The 24,330-nt window shown below is 52.6% G+C and overlaps 1 protein-coding gene across 1 annotated transcript in view; it reads right to left on the bottom strand.

The window, feature by feature from the left end:
- Window positions 1-11,435: 11,435 nt before the first annotated feature.
- LOC125440800 (NAC-alpha domain-containing protein 1-like) overlaps window positions 11,436-24,330 on the bottom strand; it is a 45,204-nt gene continuing 32,309 nt past the window's right edge. Inside the window, exons 4-9 of the mRNA XM_048510807.1 lie at window positions 21,934-22,022; window positions 21,661-21,744; window positions 17,483-17,629; window positions 15,611-15,742; window positions 12,559-12,681; window positions 11,436-11,641 (exon numbers count right to left, since the gene is read on the bottom strand). Coding sequence (XP_048366764.1) covers window positions 11,627-11,641; window positions 12,559-12,681; window positions 15,611-15,742; window positions 17,483-17,629; window positions 21,661-21,744; window positions 21,934-22,022 — 590 coding nt within the window. The 3' untranslated portion in view covers window positions 11,436-11,626. The remainder of the gene's footprint in view (window positions 11,642-12,558; window positions 12,682-15,610; window positions 15,743-17,482; window positions 17,630-21,660; window positions 21,745-21,933; window positions 22,023-24,330) is intronic.

Raw genomic sequence — 24,330 nt, 5'->3', positions numbered from 1 at the left:
ATGGATGGAGGGAGAGAGGAATGGATGGAGGGAGGGATGGATCGAGGGAGGGAGGAATGGATCGAGGGAGGGAGGGAGGGACCAATGGAGGGAGGGAGGAATGGATGAAGGGAGGGATGGCTCGAGGGAGGGAGGAATGGATCTATGGAGGGAGGGAGGGAGGGAGGAATGGACCAATGGAGGGAGGGAGGAATGGATGGATCGATGGAGGGAGGGAGGGAGGGACCGATGGAGGGAGGGAGGAATGGAGGGAGGGAGGGAGGGAGGGATCGAGGGTGGGAGGGAGGGAGGAATGGATCAAGGGAGGGAGGGACCGATGGAGAGAGGGAGGAATGGAGGGAGGGAGGGATGGGCCGATGGAGGGAGGAATGGATGGAGGGAGGGAGGGATCAAGGGAGGGAGGAATGGATGGATGGAGGGAGAGAGGAATGGAGGGAGGGAGGGATGGATCGAGGGGGGGAGGAATGGATCGAGGGAGGGAGGGATGGACCAATGGAGGGAGGGAGGAATGGATGAAGGGAGGGATGGCTCGAGGGAGGGAGGAATGGATCTATGGAGGGAGGGAGGGATGGACCAATGGAGGGAGGGAGGAATGGATTGATGGATGGAGGGAGGGATGGATGGATGGATGGATGAATGGAAGGGGGCGCTCATGCAGTGGGGCCCTTGGGTTCTGGTAGCTGCAACCATTGAGACTGCTGTCTGACATCTGGCGCATGTTAATTTTTCCCTCACAATACTTTGGAGCTCCATGCCAAGGTTGTTGCTTGTTTGTCTGGGTCATCTTCTAGCCTCTAGGGGCCCTTTGCCTGACGCTTTGCCATTTGAGCCAGCCCAGGGGCTTGGTCTTCCCACAGCCCTCTGTTTTTTTGCAATTTATGCAGTCTTTTCTCAGTTCCTCTACGAGCATAGGATCCATAATCTGCATTGTGTGGAAGCTTTTCCCTTGGCTGGGCTCGGCTTTGCACTGGGACCTGTGCAAACTCTCCAGGATGGAGGCAAGGCAAATTCAGCACTTAAGGCACCCAGAGAAGTTCAGGGCTGTCCACCAGCTGGTCTTTGGGCAGGCTAAAATGTGTGTGCTGAGTTTATGGTCTGGCCAATGTGGGAATTTTCTACAGATGACCTTGCATGCGTGTTGGGACACTGTGCCAACCTGCAGATCTACTCCCTCCAATGCTGGGATCACCTTCAATGAGTTTTTCTTCCTTCTTTTCTCCCCTTAGTTCTGACCAAACTCTCTCTCTCAGAGATCCGTTAGCAGTTTGTTCCTGCTTCTGCATGAATACCCATGATGGGGCCTCCATCCAAGGAGGTTCTGCACTCAGCTCAGTGGCTAGAACAGCTTACTGAGGAGACAGCAGGGGTTCTCCCTTCTTAGGTGGAAAGCCCCCACTGAGGCCATTGAGCTATCACAAGTTAATTCCAAAAGTCTCCTGGTGTTGATGTTGACTGTGGGTTGGATCCAGCAGATCCATTTTTGCATCGAGGGAAGGCTCCTTGGTGCTTGGGGAAGTTCTGCTATAAGCAGAACAGACCTGAATTCATTCAGGGTAGCCTCCTCCCACATCTGCAGTGATGTGGATATGGCTGGCCTGCTCATGGTAAAATTCACAGCCTCTCTTCGGGCCATGATTGACAGTGGGAAAGACATGTGTAAATTGAGAAGCTGTGGGAATTTGTGGTAATCAGGTCCTTAGATTTGGAAGAGGAGACCCACGAGGTTTACCCCAGCTTGGCCAACCCCTGCCAGACTTGGCACACATGGCAGTCAGCGAGCATCCAGCCCTCTGTGCAAAACCTCCCAAAGAAGGAGACTCACTGACATTTCAAGGCAGCTAATTCCACTGTCCATCGGTGTGTGACTTCCGTCAGGGAAGTTCTTTGTAAAGTTTGGGCTCAGTGGTAGCAAAACCTATGGCAGGCATGTGCCAGAGGTGGCACTTCAAACCCTCTCTGTGGACACCTTGCTGGGGATGTTAGGTCATGTGGGGGGTGAGAAAATACTTTACACACACACATATATAGGAGCTACTGCTTCTGAGTAAAACCCTCCCTAGGGTGGATCTCACCATTCAAAGTGTTGCCAAGTTTGCTTCACTAAGCTCATTTTCGAAAAGTAGCACACCCCGGAGTTGCAAAACCATTTCTTTGTGAAACTAAAAACCTCATAAAGAGTATTCCAGGTTAAATTGCCATGTTGGCACTGCGATACAATAAGTGGGTTTGGGTTGCAATTTGGGCACTTGAAGTCTCGAAAAGTGTTAAAATACATCACTGGTTTTAGGTGGAAATCTCTTTCCTGCACCTTGAACCATCACCTCCTGGGTCCTAGTCTCTGGGGGGGCAGCAGAAAACAAGTCGTTGCTCCCTCACCAAACATCATGACATCCTCTCAAATATTCTAAACAGGGGCTATCTGTAGGTCACCTGGCTTAACCTAAATACCTCAGCTCCTAAGTCTCTCCTCGTAGGGCATGGATTCCAGACCTCTTGACCATTTTGGTTGTCGCACTCTCTGGATGACCCGTTCCAGCTTCGTCAGTGTCCTTCTTGATTGGACTGGTGCCCAGAACTTGCTCTAGGTGAGGTCTGACCAATGCAGAATAGAGAGGTGCAATTACATCCCTCGATCTATACACTGCACTCCTATTGATGCAGCCCAGAATCGCATTGGCTTTCTAGCCAGATGTGTCGCTAGAAGTCAGCTTTAGGCCGCATTTTAAAAAATCCTACCAGTTGTCTTTTCTCGCGGCTCCCTCTAGTGGTTCAGCCAGTGCAACTTTTGGAGCAGGTGGAAGACCAGAGCCCTCCTGATCACTTCAAGGTGGACGGATTCTTTCCGTCTAAAAGCCACATTGAGATCTTCACCCATTTTGAGCCTTCCCCCTCCCAGGTTGAATCGTGACCCTCAAAGGTGGCTCTGGAAACCGGAAGGACATGAGGGGAGTCCCGCTGGCGACCCGTGCTATGTCAGCGGCAGAGCTCCTTCTTAGCATGCGAAAGGGCCCCGGTTCAATCCTGGCATCTCCAGTTAACAGGAGGGCGTGGCTCTCTGCTTAGCATGCGGAAGGGCCCCGGTTCCATTCCTGACATCTCCAGTTAAAAGAAGAAGAGTTTGGATTTATATCCCCCCTTTCTCTCCTGTAGGAGACTCAAAGGGGCTGACAATCTCCTTGCCCTTCCCCCCTCACAACAAACACAGCCAGTGTGGGTGCAGGAGCTGAGAGCTCAGTAGCTGACTCAGCCCAAGGTCACTCCAGCTGGCATCTGTGGGAGTGCCCAGGCCTGGAATCTGAATTCCCAGATAAGCCTGCACCTCCACAGCTCAGAAGCTGACGGAAGCGGGGAATCAAACCAGTTCCTCCAGATCAGCTATGCCTGCTCTTCCAGGGGCCACTACGCGCTGCTGCTCCTGATAGCAGGTGCCGGGAAAGACCTCAGCCTGAGACCCCAGAGAGCAGCTGCCCGTCTGAGCAGGCAATGCCCGGCCCGACAGATGAAACGTGTCATTCAGTAAACGGCAACTGAATGTGTTCCCCTGAACTTCAGCAGCCTGGCGGGCTCGGGCTCAGAGGCGGCCCAAGGCAGGCCCTGCTGGATAAGTGGGGTGGGGGGTGGGGTGCCCAGAGCATGTGTTGCCCCGGGCGACTCCCCCCCCCATGCCTCTATGAGGGACCATCAAGAAAATCTCACGTTGCTGTACTGCAAACCACCTCTGAACATCTCTTGCCTTGTCGACCCTACAAGGATGCATCTTGAGGCCACTCCCGACCCCCTTACAATACGTCCCTTTCCCTTCAATCAGTGGGATCAATATTTAGGTCCTATTCAAAGCCACCATACTTCTGGGAAAAGAGACTCTGGCCAGCAATTCAAGAGGTGGGTATTTTGAGCAGCAGAACTCCTACACTTCTGGTTCTGGTGGGTTTTCCGGGCTGTGTGGCCATGGTCTGGTGGATCTTGTTCCTAACGTTCGGAACAAGATCCCACCGAACAAACAATAGCCTGAAAACCCACCAGAACCAGATGAATCAGTGACCCGTGAAACCTTTCGGCAGCCATCCCTCACAGCACCCTGTTCCTAGCAAGCCCTAGGACATCTGAAATTCAAAACACAACAGTGGCGTGGGGGGGGGGTTAAGAGCTTCGTGTATTTAATCTAGAGGGAACGGGTTTGATTCCCAGCTCTGCAGCTACAGGCTGGGAGGCTTATCTGAAATTCAGATTAGCCCTATGCACTCCACACCATCCAGCCTAGACCTTGACTCCTGGCTAAGTCTGCCAGCTACTGGAGCTCTCTCAGCCCTTAACCTGACCTCTGGACAGGGTGTTTGTTGTGAGGGGGGAAGGGCAAGGAGATTGTGAGCCCCTTTGAGTCTCCTGTGGGAGAGAAAGGGGGGATACAAATCCAAACTCTTCTTCTTCTTTTTGGTGATCCAAAGTTGATTGTAACTTCACATCAGCAAGATGGACCAGCTCTTGCTGTAGCAAATGGTGTTTGTGGGATGTGTTAAATACAGCTGCCCCTTAGGAGGCTGTGAGTGCTTTGCTTTAATGGGTTCAGAAAGGGGTGGGGGTGGGGTTATTCTGTTTCTGGGGGGAAATATGGGGTCCAAGTCATTTGACTGGCCTCAGCGACATGGAAGTGGATTAAGCGCTTTGCTTCTTTTCCTCCCCTGAATCTCTCCCCTTTGAGCCTTAGACACCGTTCAATTTCTGCGAAGACTTCGTACTTTTGAGGAACTTCCCTAGGCCGCTGGGGGTGAAGGACGGCCGGGGCATCATCACCGACAGCTTTGGGAGGTACCGGCGGACAGTGAGCTCCGCCTCCAACTCCACAACCAACGGCAACGGGGCCACGGGGAGCTCGGATGACCAGTCGGCTCCCTCGGAGGGGGATGAATGGGACCGCATGATCTCGGACATAAGCAACGACATTGAAGCTCTTGGCTGCAGCATGGACCACGATTCTTCCTGAAATCCTGAGGTCTGGAGAGGGACTCAGGTGGGCAGCCCTGGCCACCCGGCCACACACCAAGGAGGGCTTTGTTGCTTTCTTTTACACAAACACCCACACACCCTAGAGGGATGACATCCCCACGTTGTCTCTGGGGAAAGCTGTAGGTGAACACCTGTATGGCTCTTTCCCCCCTCCCCTTAAACCTTCACCTTACACCCATTGGCTCCTCTTGGGAATCCACCTGGTGCTCTCCAAGTGGCTGTGACGCCTCTTCTGTGAAGGAGCTTGAGATGTGAGCAAAGAAGCTTTCACGGCAGGGTGCACCAAGTTTCCAGCAGGGCTCTGCATTGGTAGTGTCCCCACTCTCTTCTCCCCGAGGTCCTGAACTGTCAGAGAAGCCAGAGCCGCTAGAAGAGGCGTGGGGCGGTTGAGGATATAAAGCCGAGAGGAACCTCTCAACCAGCCGTGCAGCCAACCAATGACTGACATTGCACCACGACATTTCTATTTTTTTAAATGAAGTTTTACCGCAATGTGAATAACTTAATATTCCAGGTGTTTGTCAGGAGTTGTTTCCAATTCAAACCAGAAGGTGGCCTTAATTGTAGTGCGTCTGGTGGGCGTGCCTATGACCTCAGTGGAAGCCGACTGTACCTCTTGCCGACTGACCTTTCCTTAGCAAGCCGGGAGGTCGGTCGGGTGGGTGGGTGGTGCTACCTCACCCGCAGTGTCCCGGGCTGTCTTTCCTGGCTTCAGTGCCACTACTGCTGCTGGCCGGGGTTGGGAGGGGACATTTTGCCCTCGGTGGTTGAGGACCCCAGCCCCTGCTCTAACTTCTTGGCCTTCAGTCAGGTGGTCTCTGTCTGAGAAAGCTGAGCCGGCCTTGGCAGGTAACTTCCCTTATTCCAGTTAAAAGTCCATTCAGATCTTCTGCCTTATGGGGAGATTTGCTTCCCCCAGAGGCTGCGATGCTGCCGTTCCTCTTTAGAACTCTGAGCATCCGGTCCTGTGGGCAGAGGCAAAGTGCTCACGCGAGGGACAGCGAGGGTCCTTGTGTCCCTGAAGCATCACCAGCTGGTCACCTGGGGGCAGAGATTTGCCCACCCCTCTCCTTGGCCCTGCCCCACCAGGCTGCTCCTTTGGCTGGCGGAGCCCTGCTGGCTGAAAAAACAGCCTGGTGGGGATCGAGACTAGGCTCAGCCGGTGGCCCAACCAGTAAGGGGGGGGGTACAGGGGGGGGGCAGTGGGGGGGGTCATTCAGGCTGAGTTTCTGCCCGAGATTGCCATCCCCATGCCTCACTGCCTGTGGGTTGCCTCTGGCAGCTGACTGGGAAGAGGGTGGGGCTTTGGGGCACCAACCATGTGGGATTGTTGGCAGGATCCCACAGACCCGGCCCCCCAGCAAGCCCGTGCCAGTTTGCAGCGTTGGTCAAGCTTCCTGGTCACTTTGGGAGGGAGGCGGTCGCCGAGGGCATTGAGGGCCCTCGGGGAGTTTTTGTATGAGTCCACGATTTGTTTGCTTCCAGATGAGGAAGGTGTTCTAGCAAAGCCCGAAGGGGAAATAGGTTCTCTTTGGGTTTTTTGGCTGTGTTGTTTTTCTAAAAGAAACGAGATATGGAAGAACTATATACATAATGTATATGCACTGTATATATATTATACCTATAAAGGCACCCTGATTTTTGTATGTGTGTTTCCTGCCGTAAGATTTCCAGGGGCAAGAAGATTAGAAACTGGCCGGTGTTCTCTCTTCTTTTTCCTTAAGTGGGGAAAACCGAGGGAGCTGCTTTCACAAGGAAAAAGACCATTTTTTTTTCTGCACACAGGTTGCAAGCAAAAAGCTAGGCAGTGGCCCTTTTCTGACTGGCGTCAGCAGGTTCTTACGCCAGTGAGCCTGAAGCTACACTCCCAGGGAGTGTGGGAGGTGTAGGCCTGTCCCCAGTCTCTGGCCCCTAAGAGAGCACACACTGCAGGTCACTTTGCTGAGGAAAACAGTGAGCATTGGCTGGGCATAAGATCTACTTAGGTTTGGAAAGCTGTTGAGAGCCAAAGTGGTGTAGTTTATTTAAGAGCTAGGTGGATTTAATCTGGAGAAACCAAGTTTGATCCCCCACTCCCTCCACCTGGAGCTGACAGTAGAGGCTTATCTGGTGAACCAGGTGTGTTTCCGCACTTCTACGTTCTTGCTGGGTGACCTTGGGCCAGTCACAGTTCTCTCAGAACTCTCTCAGCCCCATCCACCTCACAGGGTGTTTGTTGGGGGGGGGGGAGAGGAGATTGTAAGCCACTTTGACTCTCCTTACAGGAGAGGAAGGGTGGGGTATAAATCCAAACTCCTCCTCTTCTTCCAATGCATGGTGGTCCTGGAATGGGGGGCTTGTTCTGGAGGATGTTCAGAAGGTCGCCGGTGGATCTGGGGAGCACTGCCGCTGCGCATGTCCTGGCTGAGGGTTGGGTCCTTCTACACAACTCAGGAAACAGTGGTACCCCTCTTCTATTTAGAAGAAGGAGAAGAGTTTGGATTTATATCCTCCCTTTCTCTCACAGGGGGGAGACTCCAAAGGGGCTTGAGCAATTCTCCCTTGCCCTTCCCCCCTCACCAGCAAACACCCTGTGAGGTAAATGGGTGGGGCTGAGGGGAAACTCTGAGGAAGCTCGTGGCTAGCCCAGCCAAGGTCTACTTGGCTAGGCGTGCAGGTGGGAGTTACATGGAGCCAGTTGAGTAGGCGAACCTTTGGCACTCCAGATGTTATGGACTACAATTCCCATCAGCCCCTGCCAGCATGGTCAATTGGCCATGCTGGCAGGGGCTGATGGGAATTGTAGTCTATAACAATTGGCCATGCTGGCAGGGGCTGATGGGAATTGTAGTCTATAACATCTGGAGTGCCAAAGGTTCGCCACCATGGGCATAGGCTAATCTGAATTCCCCAGATCAGCCTCCACAGCTCAGGCAGCAGAGCTGGGAATCAAACCCGGGTCCTCCAGATCAGAGTGTACCCGCTCTTAGCCACTACGCCACTGCGGCCACCATAGAGAGGGCCCTGGGGCTGCCCTCACCCTTTTACTTCAAAAGGGGGCGGGACAGCCAGACATTCTGCCTTGGGGCTGTGCGAGGAAAGGGAGGGAGGAGCCGTTTAGCCTTCCAAACTGGGCCTCTTGCTTGACTTTTATCCTTTCGAAGGGCTAGCAGCAGAGCTGGTCTTGGTAGCGAGACGGAGTGGAGGTGGAAAGGTGAAGGCCCACCCTTCCTCTCGCTGCCTGCTGTGTGGCCGCCGTCCCTGGCTGCAGGCAATTCTCGGCAGGCCCGCGTCTGAGGCATCAGGCTGTGCTGCAACAAACGGGCTGCTCTCCGCCCCACCCCCACCCCCCCTCTGGTTATTTTTAGTACAGCAGCAGCAAGGTAGCCCAAGTGCATAAGGGGAAGGGGCGTGCCCCAAGGAGCTGGCAAGTCTCCAGGCTGTGCAGGGAGACATGTTGAGGAGTGGAAGGCAGCAGCAGTTAACTCGCTTGGCCAAGCAGTATGCCCAGTGGTGCTTTCTGTCTCTTGCATCAGATACAAGCTGCTGTCTTTTGCCTGCCTCCCCCCCCCAAAAAAAATGTGGCTGTCCCTATTCCTGTTTTCAAGCTGCAAGCAATTTCTTGTTCTTGCATCAGTGCAGCTGTAAATACAGGTTTAATTTGCTGCACAACTTAAAACTGCAGCGCGCTGGGATCACTTTGCAAACCCTCTTTTGAAGGACAGGCCAAGCTTCTAGTGCCGTGGTGGCGAACCTTTGGCACGAGGCCCAGATGATTCATGGATCATTACGTCAGCCTCGCCATCATGCCGTCACCGCATGCCTGGCACGCTGCCAGGCATGATGTCCAGGGAAAAGCTCGTAGTCCATGAACATCTGGAGTGCCAAAGGTTCGCCACCACTGTTCTAGTGCTCGCAGATCAAGCCTTGTTAGAGTTTACACCAGAAGCCGTGCAGTCGGGTGGAGCGGTTGTCAGGACTCGTGGCCTCCTCGGACACAGCGCCCCTGACCTCGTGAAAGACAGCAAGACGAGGCAGTGGGGCATGTCCAGCAAAGACCTTCTGTTTAACGGGAGGAGGAGGAGATTTAGACAGACTTTATCAAGCACGGATATTAAAGCCAGGGGGTTGGTTTGCTTCCTGTGGGCCCCACCTCCCATTCTGGCTGGCCCAACAAGAGGCTACTACATCGTGGGACAAGGGAGACCGTAGCCTGGTGGTCCTCATCGACAGACCTAAGGTGCAGTTACCCCTGCTATGGCCCACCCTCTTGAGGAGGGGGTGCAGGTGTCTCGTGTCATCACCTGAACAACACACATGCACCCTGGCCCCCAGCGTCCCCTGTCTGCAGTCTAGAATTGGGCGTCTTAGTTGGTAGTTCCATGGGAATGTCAACTCAATGCATGGCAGCTGTGAAAAAGGCAAACTCTATGCTGGGGATCATTAGGAAAGGAATTGAGAATAAAACTGCAAGAATTGTCATGCCCTTATATAAAGCCATAAGTCCACTGTGACCTGACAGCAAAAGAACAGGACTGTGTGGTTTCCGGGCACTTGGAATACTGTGTTCAGTTCTGGTCGCCAGATCTCAAAAAGGACATCGAAGAGATAGAAAAAGCGCAGAGAAGGGCAACGAGGATGATTGAAGGATTGGAGCACCTTCCTTATGAGGAGAGGCTGCAGCGATTGGGACTCTTTAGTTTGGAGAGGAGACGTCTGAGGGGGGCTATGATTGAAGTCTATAAAATTATGCACGGGGTAGAAAATGTTGACAGAGAAATTTTTCTCTCTTTCTCACAATACTAGAACCAGGGGGCATTCATTGAAAATGCTGGGGGGAAGAATTAGGACTAATAAAAGGAAACACTTCTTCACGCAACGTGTGATTGGTGTTTGGAATCTGCTGCCACAGGAGGTGGTGCTGGCCACTAACCTGGATAGCTTTAAAAGGGGCTTGGACAGATTTATGGAGGAGAAGTCGATTTATGGCTCCCAATCTTGATCCTCTTTGATCTGAGATTGCAGATGCCTTAACAGTCCAGGTGATCGGGAGCAACAGCCGCAGAAGGCCCTTGCTTTCACATCCTGCACGTGAGCTCCCAAAGGCACCTGGTGGGCCACTGCGAGTAGCAGAGAGCTGGACTAGATGGACTCTGGTCTGATCCAGCAGGCTAGTTCTTATGTTCTTATGTAGAAGCAGAACCCGGCTGCCTCGGGGCTCTCAAACAGAGAGATGCACCCTCTTCCCCTACCTACCCATCAAGTAGCAGAAATTGGGCCCTTGGGAACTGATATGCTGTTTTCAGCTTCTTCAACTGATGAGATAACTTTGAAAACACACGAAGGGAACAGGCAGCAGAGCAGGGAACTCTTTGGAGGAGAAAAGGGATCAGGAAAGAAATGAAACCCTCCGCCCAATTCTTCTGTGCTTCTGGCCCCCACCAACAGAAGCAGATGTGACACATCGATGTGTTATGGATGGGTGATGTGAACTAGACCCCCCACACCCCTTACTTGGTAGCTACTGCGACCTCCCTGAAAGGTCCTGCCTCCACTGAAAAGATCTCAGGCTGAGATCTTTCACTTCAACTTCTACCTGGTCCTTTTAACAGAAGGTGCTGGGGATAGAACATGGGACCTTCTGAATGCTAAACAGGTGCACTATGACTGATGCATGGTCCTTTCCCAAAACACAGCGCTCTGGAGAGCGTGCTAAGTGGCTCTATTCTGGATTGGACCCAAGCAGGGCCCAATGAAGACCTTTAGAGGCCCCAAGCACTGAAAATGTTATGGTATGCCCATATACTGTAGATGTAACTGGGATGGCCCAAGGTTACCTAGCAGGCTTCATACAGAAGAAGAAGAAGAAGAGGAGGAGGAGGAGGAGAAGGAGAAGAAGAAGAAGAAGTTTGGATTTATATCCCCCCTTTCTCTCCTGCAGGAGACTCAAAGGGGCTTACAATCTCCTTGCCCTCCCCCCTCACAACAAACACCCTGTGAGGTGGGTGGGGCTGAGAGAGCTCTGAGAAGCTGTGACTAGCCCAAGGTCACCCAGCTGGCGTGTGTGGGAGTGTACAGGCTAATCTGAATTCCCCAGAGAAGCCTCCACAGCTCAGGCGGCAGAGCGGGGAATCAAACCCGGTTCCTCCAGATTAGATACACGAGCTCTTAACCTCCTACGCCACTGCTTCGTCCACCTAGCAAGAACATTTTTTCAGAACCCCATAATCCCAAACAGAAGTTTTAGTTTACTTAAAAATGGCAAGTCATTGGGCACGTTCTCAGAGGCAAGGAAAAGAAAGGCAAAAGGCACTGTTCCAAGAGAATGCCAGCAAGGCTAAGAATTTGTGTTTACCTTCTCTCCACAAGGACCTAGAATGCATTTCAAAAGCAGTCAGAGCACAGTGAGACGCCTTCCCCCTCCTCGCCGAAAGAGGACGCCTAAGCTTGTGTGCAGTTCAGGTGAATATACTGTTTATTGAGCAGCAGCAGCAGCAGCAGCAGCAGCCTCAAATGCAGAAGAGTCAGGACTAGTAATTTGCAGTCCTTACGAATGACAGCTGTATTGGATAGAAGTAACTGTGCATCTATACAGAAGGGGGGGGCAGAGGCTGGGGGTGGGGGGAGACCTGCCAGCCAGTCGCTACATGGTCAGCTCCTGCAAGGAAGAACAAGAGGGGGGGTCACAATTACAAGATGGGGGAAAGAAGAAGAGAGAGTCCAGATTCAGTCGACATTTGCCGTGTTTTCAAGCTGGATCAGATACACGGGCCCTTCCGGGGATGACCACGACATTCCGTGTGGGTGGGCTACCCCAGACAGATTTCTGTGGTCTCCCGTCATTCCAAATGCCATCTTTTCCTGTGAAACTTGCCCACTCAGCTGCTATTCCCCTAGAACAGTGGTGGCGAACCTATGGCACGGGTGCCGGAGGTGGCACTCCGAGCCCTCTCTGTGGGCACGCATGCAGAGTTCGTCATGGGGTGGGATTTATTTTGGAAAATAACTCCACACACATCTAGGCTGGCCTGGGCCGCTGGGCACGACATGTGGGTAACCCTGTTAAGTACTGTTAAACCCCACTGATATTTATGGAAAGAACGAACGTGCAATCCTTTACCTGGGAGTAAGCTCGGTTGCTGGCAATGGGGCTTGCTTCTAAACCAGGGGTCTGCAACCTGCGGCTCTCCAGATGTTCATGGACTACAATTCCCATCAGCCCCTGCTAGCATGGCCAATTGTAGTCCATGAACATCTGGAGAGCCGCAGGTTGCAGACCCCCATTCTAAACCCTCCTAGGGTCATGATTCACCATTCGAAGTGTTGCATGGTTACTTCAAAGCAAAGCCACCGACTACCCCAAGCTTACTCCCGAGTAATGCGCGCCTTGGAGCCAACCATTTTTTCTGAACTAAAACCTCAGTATTCAGATTAAATTGCCGTGTTGGCACTTTGCGATAAATAAGTGGGGTGTGGGTTGCAGTTTGGGCACTCGGTCTTGAAAAGGTTCACCATCACTGCCCTAGAACAAGTGCCACTAAAAGATCGGTCCCCTCTCCCCAGCACGAGACTCACCATGATGGCGTTGACGATATCGTTGTTGTTGTGCCGAAGCGCCCGCACTGCTTTGGGCCGGGACACGTTCGCCTGGGCCATGACCAGCTCGATATCTCTCACCTCCAGACCGGTTTCGTCCACCTAGCAAGAGAAGCAGAGCGAAATGGGCAGGGTTCCATCAATCTGGTTGGGTGCTCGGAGGGCTCTCGCAGGGCTGTGGCTCCCGCAACAAAATGCCCAAGTATTAGCAGGAAACCCAGGGGTAGAAGACTCAGCTGGACACAGAGTGTGACACTCTCCCCTCTGTGATACACCTCTGAAGATGCCGGCCACAGATGCAGGCGAAACGTTAGGAACAAGATCCACCAGACCACGGCCACACAGCCCCCCGGAAAACCCACCACAACCAACCAAGCTTACGCTTTGGGGATTATGAGAGCCACTTCCCCAAAGAGGTCTGGCTGCAGCCAGGTGGACGCCAAGAGACAAGAGAGTGAAGGTGTGTTGTTGCATTGGGGCAGGCGTCTGCAATTGGCCATGGCAAGGGCTGATGGGAATTGTAGTCCATGAACATCTGAAGAGCTGCAGGTTGCAGACGCCTGCACTATTTCCTTCTGAGCTCCCCAGGAGATCTCAGAACTCTGCTCCCTCCTACAGGCCCTTGTAAGAACATAAGAACATGAGAACAAGCCAGCTGGATCAGACCAGAGTCCATCTAGTCCAGTTCTCTGCTACACGCAGTGGCCCACCAGGTGCCATTGGGAGCTCACAGGCAGGATGCGAAAGCAATGGCCTTCTGCTGCTGCTGTTCCTGAGCACCTGGTCTGTTAAGGCATTTGCAATCTGAGATCAAAGAGGATCAAGATTGGGAGCCAGAGATCGACTTCTCCTCCATACATCTGTCCAAGCCCTTTTTAAAGCTATCCAGGTTAGTGGCCATCACCACCTCCCGTGGCAGCATATTCCAAACATCAATCACACGTTGCGTGAAGAAGTGTTTCCTTTTATTAGTCCTAATTCTTCCCCCCAGTGTGGAGGTGAAGTAGCGCTTTTCATCACTGCCCATGCCCTGCCTTCAGAGAAGACTGGGGCAGCAGCTCCCATGCTCAGACAGGAAGTGCCCTGCCTCTGGAGGAATGGCCATGGCTCAAAGGTAGAGCAAGAGGTCTCGGGTTCAAGCCCTTGCACCACCAACTGAAAGAATCTGGCGGTGGGTGATGCTGCCAGTCTGAATAGGCATGCTGTTAAGCTCTGACCTGCTGGGGCTTTGCCTTGCTGACCCCAGGGGATCTGGGAGGTTGTGGCACCACAGGACTCCTTGCTTGTGCCTCTGCTTCGCTACGAGATGGCTACTCGGTGATTGGTGTTTGGAATATGCTGCCACAGGAGGTGGTGATGGCCACTAACCTGGATAGCTTTAAAAAGGGCTTGGACAGATTGATGGAGGAGAAGTTGATTTATGGCTACCAATCTTGATCCTCTTTGATCTGAGATTGCAGATGCCTTAACAGTCCAGGTGCTCAGAAGCAGCAGCAGCAGCAGCAGGCCATTGCTTTCACATCCTGCCTGTGAGCTCCCAAAGGCACCTGGTGGGCCACTGTGAGTAGAAGAGAGCTGGACTAGATGGACTCTGGTCTGATCCAGCTGGCTTGTTGTTCTTATGTTCTCACTCATGGATCTTCCCAGCCTACCCAGATGACACCGGCTCCTTGGAAGAGGTTCTGACCTTGGAAGAGCCGCACAGCTTGAATGCTTCCACTTTTGGGGCAGACAGTTAGGAGAGGGAGTTGGCTACTTTGTGTGTGACTCTTAGATTCGGCAGAGCTCTGGAGTGTATCCTGTTCATTTACTCTGGTGCAATAAACCTGATTTCGGCACCTGAGTCTGCTTATTTTGGGGAGGAGCTCAACAGGCACAGCAAATACTGACTTTGACGGACCCAGAGCTTAATTCGTCACGTTTGTATTCCCTGGGGTTTGAGCGCCTTTCTGCTGCCTGTTTTTCATACCTGTCCAGGGACCTGGGACTGCAAGAAATCAACAGGATGTGACTCAATCGTACAACCGAACTTCTGGACAGGGGAGGGGGCAGCCAGAGGTGGGATCCAGCAGGTTCTCACAGGTTCCCGAGAGTAGGTTACTAATTATTTGTGTGTGTTGAGAGGGGGCTACTAATGGGTGATTTTGCCTTAGTTACGCCCTTCTCTCAGCAGTAGCATGCAGAACTTGAAGCAGTCTAGCAGGAGGTGCACCAGCGGGCGTGGCAGCCTGTGCCTGTGTGAATTCGTTTCCCGCCCAAGGACCGGCGCAGTGGCTGCATCCTTGCCACAGCCCTGCCCAGGAATGCCCCACCCCCGGAATGCCCGGCCACGCCCCCATCGTGCCCCGCCCAGCCCCATTGGCGCTATGCCACAGTTTGAATCCCACCACCATGGGAACCTGTTACTAAAATTTTTGGATCCCACCACTGGGGCAGCCCCATCATGCAGTAGCCCATCCAGTAGCGCATGCTTTTCACACCCGGAGTCCTCGAGCTCTACCCCCACGGCCTCCTCAACAGGTGTTTGGTGGAACCGTGGGCAACTGCTGCCAGTCTGTGCCCGACTCCTGGGCTAGACGGAGGACTCAGCCGTTGGCAGATCACCAAGAAGGAGATGCCCTCTGGGTGCCTGGTCAAGAGCCCTGGAGCAGAGGCCCCCAGCCACTGGCCAACATGGTGGAGTGGGTAAGAGCAGGGGGACTCTAATCTGGAGAACTGGGTTTGATTTCCCACTCCTCCTTTCCGGTGTACAGGATTTGTTTCCCTGCTCCTCCACATGAAGCCTGCTGGGTGACCTTGGGCCAGTCACAGTTCTTTGGAACTCTCTCAGCCCCACCTACCTCCCAAGGTGTCTGTTCTGGGGAGAGGATGGGAAAGGAGTTTGTGAGCCACTTTGAGACTCCTTACAGGACAGAAAAGCACGGTAGCAATCCAGACTCCTCCTCTTCCTCTTCTCCCCAGCAGACCCTGGGAAGCATTGAGAATCCAGCCCTACCCCCCACCCCGGCCGCCTTTCCTCCTCAAAGCTCACCTCCTCTTCCTCTTCGCTCTCCTCCTTGATGGTGAGGGTGGGGGCCGCTTCAGTGATCAAAGGCGAGTGCTCCATGGGGACTTTGAACTTCTCGGCAGCCGCCTTGTGCACTTGCTGGGAGAGGTCTTCAATCTGCAGAAGCCAAACACGGAAGAACACAATGGGATGCCAAAACCTGGCCGAGGCCCACGGGGCCTTTTCCTTGCCTGGGAGCAGCAGTGGCGTAGTGGTTAAGAGCAGGTGTACTCTAATCTGGAGGAACCGGGTTTGATTCCCCGCTTTGCCGTCTGAGCTGTGGAGGCTTATCTGGGGAATTCAGAGTAGCCTGTGAACTCCAACACATGCCAGCTGGGTGACCTTGGGTTAGTCACAGTTCTTCTGAGCTCTCTCACCCACACCCACCTCACAGGGTGTTTGTTGTGAGAGGGGAAGGGCAAGGAGATTGTCAGCCCCTTTGAGTCTCCTACAGGAGAGAAAGGGGGGATATAAATCCAACTCTTCTTCTCCTTCTCCTCCTCCAGCAAGGAGTAGCCAGAAGCGAGTCCCAGCCGCCCTGGTAGGGCATGTCAAAGGCTCAGAGCTGGCAAGTGGTGGTGTGGGAGGGGGAAACAAATGAACTTATGGCCACAGCTGTTCCATTGCTCCTAGGGGCACCTCTGGTATCCCAACCTGCCCAGGCAGCTCTGTGCAAAAAGCTTACAAAGGCTTGCAAAGTATGACATGAGCTCCCCAAGGCACCTGGTGGGCCACTGCGAGTAGCAGAATGCTGGACTAGATGGACTCTGGTCTGATCCAGCAGGCTAGTTCTTATGTTCTTATGACATGGCTTGGGACCAGGGCAACTAAAGGACCGTCTTCTATATCAGTGATGGCGAACCTATGGCATGGGTGCCAGAGGTGGCACTCAGAGCCCTCTCTGTGGGCACACGTGCACAGAGTTCATCATCTGGGGGGGAAATTGCCCCCCCCCCCACATACACACACATCTAGGCTGGCCTGGGCTGCTGGACTTGATGCTCGTGCACCTCAATGAGCAAGGAGGACTCGGCTGGCAGACCTGGTGCCTGTGCTCCAGGCGGCTGCTGCTCGGGGGGGGGGGGGCGGCAGAGATGCTAGAGAGGTGCATTGTGGCACATGTGGGACTTGCTGGAGGCTACAGCAGGCTGGCCCCTTCTCGAGGGGGTTATTCAGGTTCAATTGCCGCGTTGGCCCTGGGCGATAAATAAGTGGGTTTTGGGTTGCAATTTGGTCACTCGGTCTCGAAAAGGTTCGCCATCCCTGGTCTATATCTTCTGTGTAGTCTGGGAATTACAGTCATTGGGAGAGGCATTCCTGATCGTCCCATCAATTGAAGAATTTCATTTGGTTGACACAGGAAAGAGGGACAGACACAAACACAGCCTTTTTCCTGCATAAATCACTGCAGGTTGGTCTTCCTGAGTGACATGTTAGAGAAAAGAACATAAGAACATGTTGATTCTCCCTGGGAGTTAGACACGGGTAATGCAGTTCTAATGTGCCACTATTGCATGGCCAATTGGCCATGCTGGCAGGGGCTGATGGGAATTGTAGTCCATGAACATCTGGAGAGTTACAGGTTGCAGACCCCTGCACAATTGCAAATGAAACCTAAATCTGCTCTGATCCTCCTCTTTTTCAGGGCCCACAAGAAGTTTTTTCTAATTTTGGTGTAACGGACAGACGTGGCTTCCTGCCGCCTTCTGAATTCGCTGCACTGCAAGAGACACTTTGTTAGGAGCAGCCCAGAGAGGCCTCGTTGTCAAGCAGCTTCTCATCCTAGACTAGCAACTTGGGGTGAGGAAGCTGGCCCCATCCCCAAAGTCCAGGGCCTCCCCACCCGACCCCACTTACCTTGGCCTCTCCAAAGACGATGTAGATATCGGAAGCCGGGCTCTTGAAGACGTCCGGCTTGGTGATCACGAATAATATATTCTTGGATTTGCGGATTGTGATTCTGGTGACGCCGTGGATTTGCCGCAGTCCCAGCTTGGACATGGCCTGAGGGAGACGAGGAAGAAGAAGAAGAAGAAGAGACATTGGCCCATTACGATCAGCTTGAACAGGAGAAGCAGAGGTCAGGCGGCCCAAAGTGGGGTGCACCAGGCAAAAAGCCCCAAGGAGAGGGCAACAGGGGACTTCTCTGTGGGAGGGAGTGGGCCGGGGTTGGCTGGCTGAGGTGACGCAGGAAAACATGAAATCTGCCTTACACTGAATCAGATCATTGGTCTTCCAGGAGCAATACTCTCTAGCTAGTCATAGAATCATAGAGTTGGAAGAGACCCCCAAGGGCCATCCAGTCCAACCCCCTGTAATGTAGGACCTCACAATCAAAGCCCTCCTGACAGATGTTCATCCAGCCTCTCTTTAAAGACCTCCAAAGAAGGAGACTCCACCACACTCCAAGGCAGTGAATTCCACTATCCAACAGCCCTCACTGTCAGGAAGTTTTCCCTGATGTTCAGGTGGAATCTCTTTTCCTGCAACTTCAACCTATGACTCCTGGTCCCAGTCTCTGGAGCCGCAGAAAACAGCCTTGCTCCCTCACCAACATGACATCCCTTCAAACATCTAAACATGGCTAAACAGTCCAGCAGCACCTCTCTGGGGTATCAGGCAGATGTCACACACATAAAGCTGCCTCGTATAGAATCAGACCCCGCTGGTCTACCGAGGGCAGTATTGCCTACTCTGCCTGCAGCTGCTTTCCAGAGTCTCAGGCTGAGATCTTTCACTTCATCTTCTACCTGATACTTTTAACAGAAGGATAGAACATGGGACTTTCTGAATGCTAGACAGGTGCACGGTCCTTTCCCAAAACACAGCACTCTGGAGAGCGTGCTAAGTGGCTCTATTCTGGACTGGACCCAAGCAGGGCCCAATGAAGACCTTTAGAGGCCCCAAGCACTGAAAATATTATGGTACGCCCATGTACTGTAGATGTAACTGGGATGGCCCAAAGTTACCCAGCAGGCTTCATACAGAGGAAAAGAAGATGAGTTTGAATTTGTATGCCACTTTTCTTAACTGTAAGGAGTCTCTAAACAACTTAAAAGTTCTCACAATACTAGAACCAGGGGGCATTCATTGAAAATGCTGGGGGGGAAGAATTAGGACTAATAAAAGGAAACACTTCTTCACGCAACATGTGATTGGTGTTTGGAATATGCTGCCACAGGAGGTGGTGATGGCCACTAACCTGGATAGCTTTAAAAAGGGGCTTGGACAGATTTATGGAGGAGAAGTCGATCTATGGCTACCAATCTTGATCCTCCTTGATCTCAGATTGCAAATGCCTTAGCAGACCAGGTGCTCAGGAGCAGCAGCAGCCGCAGAAGGCCATTGCTTTCACCTCCTGCACGTGAGCTCCCAAAGGCACCTGGTGGGCCACTGCGAGTAGCAGAGAGCTGGACTAGATGGACTCTGGTCTGATCCAGCAGGCTAGTTCTTATGTTCTTAAAAATTCCTTTCCCTTCCTCTCCCCATAAAAGACACCTGGTGAGGCAGGTGGGGCTGAGAGAGTTCTGAGAGAACTGTGACTGGCCCAAGATCACCCAGCAGGCTTCATGTGGAGGAGCGGAGAAGCAAACCCATTCTACCAAATTAGAGTCGGCCGCTCTCAACCACTACACCGTGCTGGCTGTCAGTGTGGTCCTTCCAGAGCAACGGACCCGAAGAATGGACGTTTTCCTAAATGGGAGGGAGGGGGTATTCTCTGTCGGCATCTGCTACCCGCAGGCTGCGCAAACAGATTACCAGGCAAGGCTGAACTGGGCGTCTTGCAGACTAACGGCCCTGGGGAAACGGTCACTGCAGACTGCGGAGCAATCCAGGACTGTGGTGTAAGCTCTCAGCTCCCCCCACGGTCTCCAAGGACCTTTGCTTGAGTGCCCCGTCCTGTGCCTGGATCCCATTACACCTCCCTCCACACAACAACCCTACAGCCAGCAGACAGACGGAGCACCACCCCCTTCAGCCCCCCTTTAGCCTTACAAGGAGACAGGAGGGAAGAAAATGAGACTGCAGCTACACGCACCAGGACAGAGGAACAGGGCAGGGCGCCAATTGCTAATGGAAGGGGAGGTGCCAATTTGCCTCCCCCCCCTCCTGCTCCACGTGATGCAGAGTACAGGGTCAGAACGGCCCAGCTATCAGAGCCTTGGGCGGGGGGGGGGGGAGAAAGAAGAGACAGAGATTGTCTTCTCCTTGAAACAAAGGGGGAGGGAATGTTATCGACTGATGGAGAGGAAACGCAAGACGATCCCCCAGCCGCGCTGCAAGAGAGGCTTTCCAGACACGCCAACCAGGCTGCAATTTGGATGCTGGTTAAAAGCCTCTGCTCCGTTACTACCTGACCCTTTACTTTAACGAGCGACGCCAGGGACTGACCCTGCAGCCGTCTGCAGTTCAAGCAGCATGGTGTAGTGGTTAGGAGCAAGGCACTCTGATCTGGAGAGCAAGGCTTGATTCCCCCACGCCTCCTCCACCTGAGCAGCAGACTCTTGTCTGGAGAACTGGATTTGTTTCCTCCTCCATGAAGCCTGCTGGGTGACCTTGGGTCAGTCACAGTTCTCTCAGAACTCTCTCAGCCTCACCTACCTCACCTGTTGTGGGGAGAGGAAGGGAAAGGAGGTTCTCGGCCTCTTCGAGGCTCATGACAGTTAAGAAAAGCAGGGTATCAATCCAAACTACTACTACTACTACTACTACTACTACTACTACTACTACTACTACTACTACTACTACTACTACTACTACTACTACTACTACTACTCTTCTTCTTCCTTGGAGTCATGGGCCCTGCCTTGGAAAGGGTCTCAGGGCTGGTGTGCTGAGATCCTTCCTCTAGACCAGTGGGGGCAAACCTATGGCACAGGTGCCAGAGGTGGCATTCAGAGCCCTCTCTGTGGGCACGCGCAAACAGAATCAACCCCCTCCCCCCCACGCATCTAGGCTGGCCTGGGCCACTGGGCTCGATTATTAGCATGAAACCAAAGACCTAGTTTTGGGGAAGCAGTGTAGGTCACCCTGTTAAGCGCTGTTAAACCCCACTGATTTTCATGCAAAGAAGAAAAGTGCAATCCTTTACCTGGGAGTAAGCTTGGTTGCTGGCAATGGGGCTTGCTTCTGAGTAAACCCTCCTAGGGTCGTGATTTACCCGTTGGAAGAGTTGCACGGTTGCTTCAAAGCAAAGCCACTGACTACCACCAAGCTTGCTCCCAAGTAATGCGTGCCTTGGAGCCAACCGTTTTTTCTAAACTAAAACCTTAGCATTCAGGTTAAATTGCCGGGTTGGCACTTTGCGATAAATAAATGGGTTTTGGGTTGCAATTTGGGCACTCAGTCTCGAAAAGGTTCGCTATCGCTGCTCTAGACCTGCTGCATTTGGCAAAACCCTTCCAAAGCTTTTAAGGGGCACCTCAAACATACACGAGGCTCAACTGTGCAGCCTGGAATTGGAAAAACAGGTCTTGGCCATTCATCTCCAGCACACGAATGACTATGGAAATCTTGGCCTTCCTGCCGCCCCAGGTTCGCTTGCCAGAACCCCAGATGCACTCCCCCCCCCCAACCTGGTCATCAGTTCTAAAGCCTGCGGTCAAGGCTCCCTTCCAGCCCCCACCCTCTACAAGGGGTGATGTCAAAAGGCTAATCCCCACCGCTAGTGAGCTTTGTCCAGGCCACGGTCTGTCCCCTCTAAGGACAGCTTCAGTTGGCTCTTCCAGGATTTGCAAGCAGATTAGCACCCTGTCCCCTCCCTCCCTCCCTCCCGTCCGTACTGAAACCTCCCAGGCCCAGATTGGTGGCTGAAGCCCTGGAACAAAATCCAACCTCAACTATGGACAAATCAGCCATTCCTCAACTACAGGGATGTCAAGGCAGCCGCCGCTCCCCAAGGAACGCTGATCAGGAAGCACTGGGGCAATAATAGCTGTGAGCCTGTCAGAGATGCAGCAGGTTACAAATAGTCCTTCCCAGACTGGGAGTCCTGCAAAAAAAGACCCCAGCTGCGTACCACACTTGACACCAACCTTCCGTGCTTTCTTTTCACTCCGGCTCTGTTTCGCTTTGCTGATGGATTCTTCGCCCATTCCCAAGGGGTGTGTTAGTTGTGCCTAGAAAGTAAGCGTGGAGGCTGTAAATTGCGGCCCCCAAATGCCAGCAGGGGCTGATGGGACGTAGTCCATGAACATCTAAAGCGCCAGAGTTGGGCACCCCTGTTGTAAACAAAACCAGGGTTGGCTGTTCCAAGAACACCCCCCCTTTCCGTTCGCCTGCAGCCGATCCTCTCCCAAACACAGTACCTGTGTCTGAGCTGTCCGTGGTTCTGAAACCTCCGGCTCCTCCAGTTCAGGGAGAGACCCTTCATTGCTTTCTGAATCGTTCCCGGACTCTGAAAGAGAGAAAGACGTCAAGCACCCTAGATTTTAGCCTGCTTCCAACTAAAAGCCTGTACGGCTCTCACTTCAGGGTGGGAGAATGTCTGTATCCCATGCATACACCACCCCAAATAATATAATCAAACAGAATCATAGAGTTGGAAGAGATCACAAGAACCATCCAGTCCAACCCTCTGCCATGCAGGGACATAAAGTCAAAGCACTCCTGACAGATGGCCATCCAGCCTCTCTTTAAAAAGAAGGAGACTCTGCTACCCTGCTCTGTTTTAATTTGTTTTAATGTGGTTAGTTTTAGTTATGTATTTTATGTGCTGTTATTGGAACAGCTGTATTGTGAGCCGCCTCGAGCCCTTTGGGGGTGAGGCGGCCTATAAATCTAATAAATAATAATAAAATAATAATACCCCCCAAGGCAGCATATTCCACTGTCCAACAGCCCTGGCTGTCAGGAAGTTCTTCCTGATGTTTAGGTAGAATCTCTTTTCCTGCACCTTGAACTCATTACTTCTGGTCCCAGTCTCTGGAGCCACAGAAAACAAGCTTGCTCCCTCACCAACATGACATCCCTTCAAATATTTAAATATGGCAATCATGACATCCTCAACCTTCTCTTCTTTAGGCTAAACATTCCTAGCTCCCTAAGCCCTCATAGGGCATAGAATCCAGACCTTATTAGATTCCAGACCTATATCAGGGTGCGCTACTTCACTGTCTCTACCGGTCATGGCAGGTAGTCACTGGCCATGACTTCTAACTGCAAACAGATGCAGCAAAGTTCTGAAGTTAAAGATTCCACAGTACCCTGGGGTATATTGAAAACATACCTATCAATACAAACAGCAGTGGCGTAGGAGGTTAAGAGCTCATGTATCTAATCTGGAGGAACCGGGTTTGATTCCCAGCTCTGCCGCCTGAGCTGTGGAGGCTTCTGGGGAATTCAGATTAGCCTGTACACTCCCACACATGCCAGCTGGGTGACCTTGGGCTAGTCACAGCTCTTCTGAGCTCTCTCAGCCCCACCCACCTCACAGGGTGTTTGTTGTGAGGGGGGGAAGGGCAAGGAGATTGTCAGCCCCTTTGAGTCTCCTGCAGGAGAGAAAGGGGGGATATAAATCCAAACTCCTCCTCCTCCTCCTCCTCTTCTTCTTCTGTATCTGGTGCGTGTTTCCAAGCTCCCAGCAGCATCCAGTCCTGTTTCATGATGTACCCATGCTTTCCCGTGCTACCAAGATGCGGGGCCCCACCACTATCAGCAGATAAAATTCACTGGCTCTATTGCCACCCTTTCAGAATCAAGGAGGAAGGAAGGCACAAGATCACAGGAAAAAAGGCACTTGTCTCCCTTCCAAAGTCAGCAGGATTCTTGAACAAGGGTGCAGTTTTGTTTTCTTAGCTGTTCCACTTCAGACTAGGTAGACAAAGAGCCACACTCCTCAAGCCAAGATTGAGGGATGTAATAGTACCTCTCTATTCTGCATTGGTAAGACCTCACCTGGAATATTGTGCACAGTTCTGGGCACTGCAATTCAAGAAGGATATTGACAACAAGAAGAGGAAGAGGAAGAAGAGGAGGAGTAGTTTGGATTTATATCCCCCCGTTCTCTCCTGTAGGAGTCTCAAAGGGGCTGACAATCTCCTTGCCCTTCCCCCCTCACAACAAACACCCTGTGAGGTGGGTGGGGCTGAGAGAGCTCCGAGAAGCTGTGACTAGCCCAAGGTCACCCGGCTGGCGTGGGAGTGCACAGGCTAATCTGAATTCCCCAGATAAGCCTCCACAGCTCAGGCGGCAGAGCTGGGAATCAAACCCGGTTCCTCCAGATTAGACACACAAGCTCTTAACCTCCTACGCCACAAGCTGGAATGGGGCCAGAGGAGGGCAACCAAAATGGTCAAAGGTCTGGAATCTATGCCCTACGAGGAGAGACTTAGGGAGCTGGGGATGTTTAGTCTGGAGACGAGAAGGTTAAGGAGTGAGCATGATAGCCATGTTTAGATATTTGAAGGGATGCCATGTTGGTGAGGGAGCAAGCTTGTTTTCTGCTGCTCCAGAGACTAGGACCAGGAAGTGAAGGAAAAGAAATTCTACCTAAGCATCAGGAAAAACTTCCTGACAGTCAGGGCTGTTGGACAGTGGAATGCTCTACCTCGGAGGATGGTGGAGTCTCCTTCTTTGGAGGTTTTTGGATGGTGGAGTCTCCTTCTTTGGAGGTTTTTAAAGAGAGGCGAGATGGCCACTTGTCAGGAGTGCTTCGATTGTGTGTTCCTGCATTGCAGGGGGTTGGACTGGACGGCCCTTGGGGT

This window comes from Sphaerodactylus townsendi, linkage group LG11, assembly GCF_021028975.2.
Source record: "Sphaerodactylus townsendi isolate TG3544 linkage group LG11, MPM_Stown_v2.3, whole genome shotgun sequence".
In the NCBI taxonomy this organism is placed as follows: Eukaryota; Metazoa; Chordata; class Lepidosauria; order Squamata; family Sphaerodactylidae; genus Sphaerodactylus; species Sphaerodactylus townsendi.
This window is presented reverse-complemented; position numbering and strand designations above follow the sequence as displayed.